The following is a 7318-nucleotide window of genomic DNA, read 5'->3' on the forward strand; positions in this document are numbered from 1 at the left end:
ACATCTTCACTATCAAACATATTCCTTCATCAGAAATGGCATGGCCTAGGGGGGAGTCTTCTCAACTGTCTAAATCTAGAAAGTACCTACCTGTCTAAACAGAGTGACACTTTTGAAAATGGCAGCAAGCAGCCAAAAGGCACAAAGGCCTTTTTTCTGGTTTCTGGGTACCGCAGATAGAAGAACAAACCTTTCTTTTCAATTCCCAAAGGGCCTGTTTACATAATAGGCTTAGATGAATTCAATGAATGTTTGTAAAGTAACTAAGACTCTATTCAGTAAGCAGATATCTATATAGTCTCTAGATTAATACCCCTTCCCCTGCCTATTTTCTTCCTGGATTAAATCAATTGTGAAAATTACACAAAGTTCTGAAGTACTTACAATGTTCTATTCTTGACTTAGGTGGGGTTACATAGATTAAATATTTGCTTACAACAATCTGAAAATTCCATTAAGAACAGTAACATCATATATAATATTTTCTTTAAAATATTTACTCAAAGATGATCAGAGAAAGTAAATTTCTTCATTTTCCCCCATAAGAAGCATCTTAAAAATACTGCTAAACTGCTGATCTATGATGTAGAATTAAAATTTATCTTAAGTTTCTTCCCAGTGTATAACAAAAAAAGAAAAAAAACTATAAAAGGCATAACAGTTGAGAGGCTACAGGGATGATCTAATTATTAAGAAACTGAGCCATAATTATGTAATTTCTGAACTATTTCCAAGTCATAAATACTTTGGAAGAGAAAGTAAAAATATATGTGAAAACTCTTAAGGAAATGATGCTACATGATTCCAAAATATTGGTACTACATCCAGAATTCCAAGTACTAAATTCCCAAACTGTTCATTTAGACAACCACTCCCACAATGTACTTAAAATAAAAACCCTAAAATAGTCATAAAAATGTTATCTATTCTTAAAATTGAACTATGCGTATCTAAATTATAACATACATTTCTGAAAAAAATCAAACTCCAACATCAAAAGAAGAAACATAGTTTTAATGTGTGATTTTAAAAGTATAATCGTGTAGTATGAGATCCAATATTAATCCCAGTTCCAGAGGAAAACTACCAGAGGGCAGTTCAGAGCAATAAATGCCTACATTAAGAAAAACAACCTCCAGGCCAGGTGCAGTGGCTCACACTGTAATCCCGGCACTTTGGGAGGCCAAGGCAGGCGGGTGACTTGAGGTCAGGAGTTCGAGATGAACCTGGCCAACATGGTGAAACCCCGTCTCTACTAAAAATACAAAAATTAGCCAGGCGTAGTGATGCATGCCTGTAATCCCAGCTGCTTGGGAGGCTGAGGCAGGAGATTCACCTGAACCCAGGAGGCAGAGGTTGCAGTGAGCCAAGATCACACCATTGCACTTTTTTTTTTTTTGAGACAGAGCAAGACTCTGTCTCCAAAAAGAAAAAAAGAATAAAGATCTCCAACAACCTAACTTTACACCTCAAGGAACTAGAAAAAAGAGCTCAGTCCAAACTTAGTAGAAAGAAGAAAATAACGAAAATCAGGGCAAAAATAAATGAAATATACTAGAAAAACAATAGAAAAGATCAATAAAATTGAAAGTTGGTTTTTGAAAGATAAGCAAAACTGACAAAGATCAAACTAGATTAAGGGGGAAAAAACAATCAGAAATCAAAGAGGAAAAAATAGAAAAATATATAAAGAAATCAAAGACGAGACATTATAACAGATACCACAGAAATACAGAGAATCATAAGAAACTACTATTAACAATTATACACCAACAAATTGGATAACTTAGAAGAAATTAATAAATTCCTGGAAATATACAACTCACCAAGGCTGAATCATGAAAAATTAGAAAATCTGAACTGTCCACTAACAAGGGAGATGGAGTCAGTAATCAAAAATCTCCCAAGAAAGAGAAGCCCAGGACCTGGTAAATTCTACCAAACATTTAAGAACTAATACCAATCCTTGTCAAACTGTTCCAAAAAACTGAACATGAGGAAAGTCTTTCAAATCATTTTATAAGGCCAAGATTACCCTGATAACAACGCAAGACAAGGATCCTACAAGAAAAGAAAATTACAGCAATATCCCTGATGATCACAGATGTGAAAATTCTCAACAAAATACTAGCAAACTAAATTCAACAGCACATTAAAAGGATCATACACCATAATCAAATGGTATCTATATCAGGGACGCAAGGATGACATACTTAAATCAATAAATGTTATACACCACATTAACAGAATGAAGGATTTTTTAAAAATCAAAGATCATCTCAATAGATCCAGAAAAAGCATTTGACAAAACTCAACATCCTTTCAAGATAAACACTCTCAACAAATTCAGTATAGAAGGAATGTTCCTCAACACAATAAAGGTCATATATGACAACCCCATAGCTAATGTCATACTCAACAGTGAAAATTTGAAGGTTTTACCTCTAAGAGCAGGAAAAAGAGAAGATGCCCATGCTCACCACTTCTATTCAACATTGTACTGAAGGTCACAGCCAGAGCAATTAGGCAAATAAAAGACATAAAAGGCAACCAAATTGGAGAGAAAGAAGTAAAATTATCTCTGTTTGCAGAAGATGTGATCTTATATAGAAAATTATTCAGAGAAAATTTTAAAGACAACACCAAAAAAACTATTAGAACAAATTCAGTAAAGTTATAGAATACAAAGTCAACATTCAAAAATCCACTGCATATCTACACACTAATAATAATGAACTATCCAAAAAATTAAGAACATAATCTCATTTAAAATAGCATCAGAAAGAATAAAATACCTAGAAATAAATTTAACCAAGAAAGCTAAAGAGCTATACACTGAAAAATGATCAAACAATGATAAAAGAAATTGAAAATAATACAAATGAAAGATATTCCATGTTCACAGATGAGAGGAATTAATATTGTCAAAATGTCCTTCCTACCCAAAATGACCTATAAATTCAATGTGATCTCTATCAAAATTCTAACAGCGTTTTTCACAGAAACGGAAAAATTCCTGAAATCCGTATGAACCATAAAAGATCTCAAATGGCTAAAGCAAGCTTAAACAAGAAGAAAAAACTAAAAGTACCACACTACCTGATTCAAGTTATATTACAAATCTATAGTAATCAAAACAATATGGTACTGGTACAAAAACAGACACACAGACCAATGGAGCATAACAAACACTCAAAAACACATCCCCAATATATGGTAAACTAATCCTTGACAAAGGCACCAAAAATATACAATGTTGAAAGGACAGTCTCTTCAAAAAATGGTATTGGGAAAACTAGATATCCACATACAAAACAAAATGAAAATGGATTAAAAACTTAAAACATAACACCTAAAACCGTGGAACTCCTAGAAGAAAACACAAGAGAAAAGCTCCATGACCTTGGCCTTGGCAATTATTATTATTATTTTTTTTGATATGACACCAAAAGCACAGACAACACAAACAAAAGTAAACAACTGGGACTACATCAAAGTAAAAAGTTAATGCACAGCAAAGGAAACTCAACAAAATAAAAAGGCAACCTAAGAAATGAGAGATAAAATTTGCAAACCATATATCCAATAAGGGATTAATACCAAAAACGTATAAGGAACCCATACAACTCAATAGCAACCCAATTAAAAAAATGAGAAAAGGATCCAAACAGATAATTTTTCCAAAGAAGACACACCAACGGCCAAAAGATATATGAAAAGGTGCTCAATATCACTGTTCATCAGGGAAATACAACTCAAAACCACACTGCAATATCACTTCATACCTGTTAGGATGACTTATCAAAAAGTCAAAAGATAGCAACTGTTGCTGAGGATGTGGAGAAAGAACCCTTAGATACTGCTGGTGGGAATATACATTGGTACAGCCATTATGGAAAACAGCATCAAGGGTCCCCAAAAAATTAAAAACAGAACTACCACATGATTCATCAATGCCACTTCTGGGTATATATCCAATGAAAATGAAATCACTATCTCAAGGAGATATCTGCACTCCCATGTTCGCTGCATCATCCACAATACCCAAGATATGGAAACAACGACTTAAGTGTCCATTGACAGATAAATGATTAAAGGAAACATGATACATATTATATTTTATGTTTACACAACACATCCACACTGGAATATTATTATTCAGCCTTACAAAAAGAACAAAATCTTGCCATTTGCAACAACAGAGATAAACCTAGAGGACATTGGGCTATGTGAAAAAAGCCAGACTCAGAAAGACAAATGCTACATGATCTCACTTACACACAGACTTTTAAAAAAGTCAAACTCAGAAGCAGAGAGTAGAAGGGTGTTTACCAGAGGTGGAGGGCAGCAGGGGATGGGGAAATGTTCTAAGGGCACAAACTTTCAGTTATAAGATGAGTAAGTTCTGTAGATCTAAGGTACAGTATAGTGACTATACTTAACATATTTACTGTATACTTGAAATTTGCTTAAAGAATAGATCTTAAGTATTTTCAACACCAAAAAATATGGTAGTTATGTGAGGTAACAGATACGTTAATTAGCGTGATTGTGGTAATCATTTCACAATTTATTTGTATACCAAAACATCACACTGTACACTTCAAAATATACAATTTTTGTCAATTTACCTCAATAAAGCTGGGGGAAACAGTTCTAGTCTTTATTCCTAATAAAAATCACTCAGCTAAAGAACACATTACCTTGCTCCAATGCTTAATATTTTATAGTACCCTAATATAACTCTCAATCTCTACCTACTCCAAAGTTATACTTAATTACACATGAATAATAAAGTTATAATAATACTGCTCTTTTCCCTCCTATTCATTTTTAAGAAAAGGAGAGCTAGTATACCATTTGGCGTTAAAGAAGAAGACTACAGTTGGAAAACGGATCTTTTCTAAAGGTGTGAACATACAAACTAAATTCCCTGTATATGAGTTTCATAAGCCATGAAAGTTCACTTCTGCATTTCTTCCACAAATATTTACTAGGCCTTAAGAATACAAAGAAGAATAAGACATAGTGGTCTCCCACTCTCAATAACTATGGATTAACCTCAGCAAATATTATTTCAATCCTGATGACAAGCAGTACTCTGTTCAATTCCAACCAATACATAATTTGGGGCAATATTACGGTAATTTTTATAATCAACAATGAATTATTTTTATTATTAAAAGTATATGGTAATCAACTCAAGGTTTATGTATTGGGGTTGTTATCCACTCCTACTAGTTCACGAAGTAAAAAAAAAAAAAAAAAAGGACTAGGTCGCTAGTTATTCAGTTTGAATGACTCATGCTGGACCATCACAAATGTTCTTATGGAATAGACAGTAAGAGAAATCCCTGAGAGTAAATTGGACTCGATTCAACTTCTGGGAAAAAGAGAAAGGGAGAGGCGAATTATAAGCAATATGGAAATAATCTGTATTTACTAGTAATATTTCTTCATTTCTTCACCTTATATTTTTCTCTTCCTAAATTAGAAAAGGATTCTTTCTCCACCTTTCTCCTTTCTCTTTTCCTGTCTTGCTAAATCATGAAGAGACTTTAGAAGGGAATAGAAAATCTGATGGAGGTTTAGATACCAAACTTCCCCTATATCAAAACTAATCATACCCAAGTATAGGAGGGCTTCTCTCTGTAATTCAAGGCTGCACTTTTTGTTCAGGAGAAAAGGTGGCATGTATACTCGTGTTTAGATATGAATAGCACATATTTTTAAGTTTATCATTCCACCGGTTTTCATTTCTATTTTTAATGCCAAATTCCAGAAAGCCCACATTTTGGCAAGCATGGTAGAAAGCGCTTCATTCCCTTTCTGGTTCCTCAATTACTGAGGTGCACCACTCTTCATCCAGGAACAAACTCCACTAAGTTCCAATCTCTTATACCTGCACCTCTATTCTCCTAGAAGATGCTGCCGATCCTGTTCAAACTCATTTGAGAGCAAGAGTGTCAAAGAGCTGGGGAGAGCTACCCCATCTTTTTTGCCACCAACTTTTACACAGACTGGTCCAGTTCTTACCATACAATTTCAAACATGCTTATACAAAGGTCAGAAAGACCTTTCCCTTGTCTATTTTACTGTGAGCATATATCTATTGCTTTCTGCTCTGAGGCATAACAGAGAAGGAAAAGGATGTTTTCTCTTAATTATTAACATACTTTCAACTTCAGGTTTAAGGAGGTAGGCATATGAAAGTAAGCGCTTAACTTCATATCCTCCCACAGGACAAGAACAAAGGAGAGCATAACATTTCCCTAGAATCAGAAATTATTATGGATTGGGGTCAACTAAATTCTTTATAGGCACTGGTGACAGCTGCGACCTTAAAAGTCTTCCTTCATTTGGGAAAAAAAAAAAAATCTTAACCATCTATTATACCAAACTTAAGATAATCATACACTGAGTTAAAAAAAAAATACTCTCCACAGCTGACGCACATTACCCAGTGGGAAGGGAAGCCACGCACATCGCACATTTCCCTTTTTAAAGTACGTCTAGCCAATTCAAGAGTAACACAATACATAGAGTCTAACAGCACATTATTAAACTTCCTCTCGGTATAAATCAGTTTAAAAATGAACATACACTTTAGAAAACAACAAAACACTAAACTTGTGAAGCTCAGAAAGAAGCCAGGAATATTCCTTTTAAATATGTTCTCGGTGGTTAAGAGGAAATGTCCGATGATGTCATCCCTAGATACTGCCTAGTGATGAACACTAACTACTGGTCCTTAAAGGGGGACCATTTTCCTGCAAACCGTGGCGGTCGCTGAGCTTTGCTCAAAGATTCTTTAACCAAAGTCAGGGAAGAGGGGTGTCCGCTGTCTCGGGCTAGAAATCAGGGAAGAGCGCTGGTCCCCGGGCCCCCAGCCCCGGCTCCCAGGACCACAGGCGGCCAGGCCTGGGGCGGGCGGGGAAGGGCCTGGGAGCGGCCCAGCTGCACCTGCTCCTCAGGAAGCCGATGGCCTGGGGGCGGGCCGGGGTCTGGGGGTGGTTGTCCCCCATCGGGGCCCAGCCCGGCCTGTGGCCGCCCGGTAGACTCCCCGCCCCCCACCTCGCCCCGGTTCCCGGAGGAAAAGACAATACATTTTAACGCCATTGGAGCTGCTGCTATGCTGCGGCTGCTGCTTCTCCGCCTCCGGGGGGTGCGGCTCTCGCCGCGGCTCGCCCGGCGGCTCCGCGGGCTGCAGGTGCGGGCTGTCGCCACCAGTGGCCCCGGGCACCTCGGCCTTGTTGGCGTCCGCCATCCCGCCGCCGCTGCCTCCGCCTCGGCCGCCTGAGCTGAGGGGCTCCGAGCG

At 37.0% G+C, this 7318-nt stretch overlaps 1 protein-coding gene across 2 annotated transcripts in view; it reads right to left on the reverse strand.

Moving 5' to 3' along the window:
- MYEF2 (myelin expression factor 2) overlaps positions 1–7303 on the reverse strand; it is a 38867-nt gene extending 31564 nt beyond the window's left edge. For both annotated transcript variants that reach the window (XM_034938717.3, XM_063596630.1), the window contains exon 1: positions 7107–7303. In XM_034938717.3, the coding sequence (XP_034794608.1) occupies positions 7107–7267 (161 nt within the window). In that variant the 5' untranslated portion in view covers positions 7268–7303. The remainder of the gene's footprint in view (positions 1–7106) is intronic.
- Positions 7304–7318: the final 15 nt, after the last annotated feature.

Source organism: Pan paniscus, chromosome 16 (genome assembly GCF_029289425.2).
Source record: "Pan paniscus chromosome 16, NHGRI_mPanPan1-v2.0_pri, whole genome shotgun sequence".
Lineage (NCBI taxonomy): Eukaryota > Metazoa > Chordata > Mammalia > Primates > Hominidae > Pan > Pan paniscus.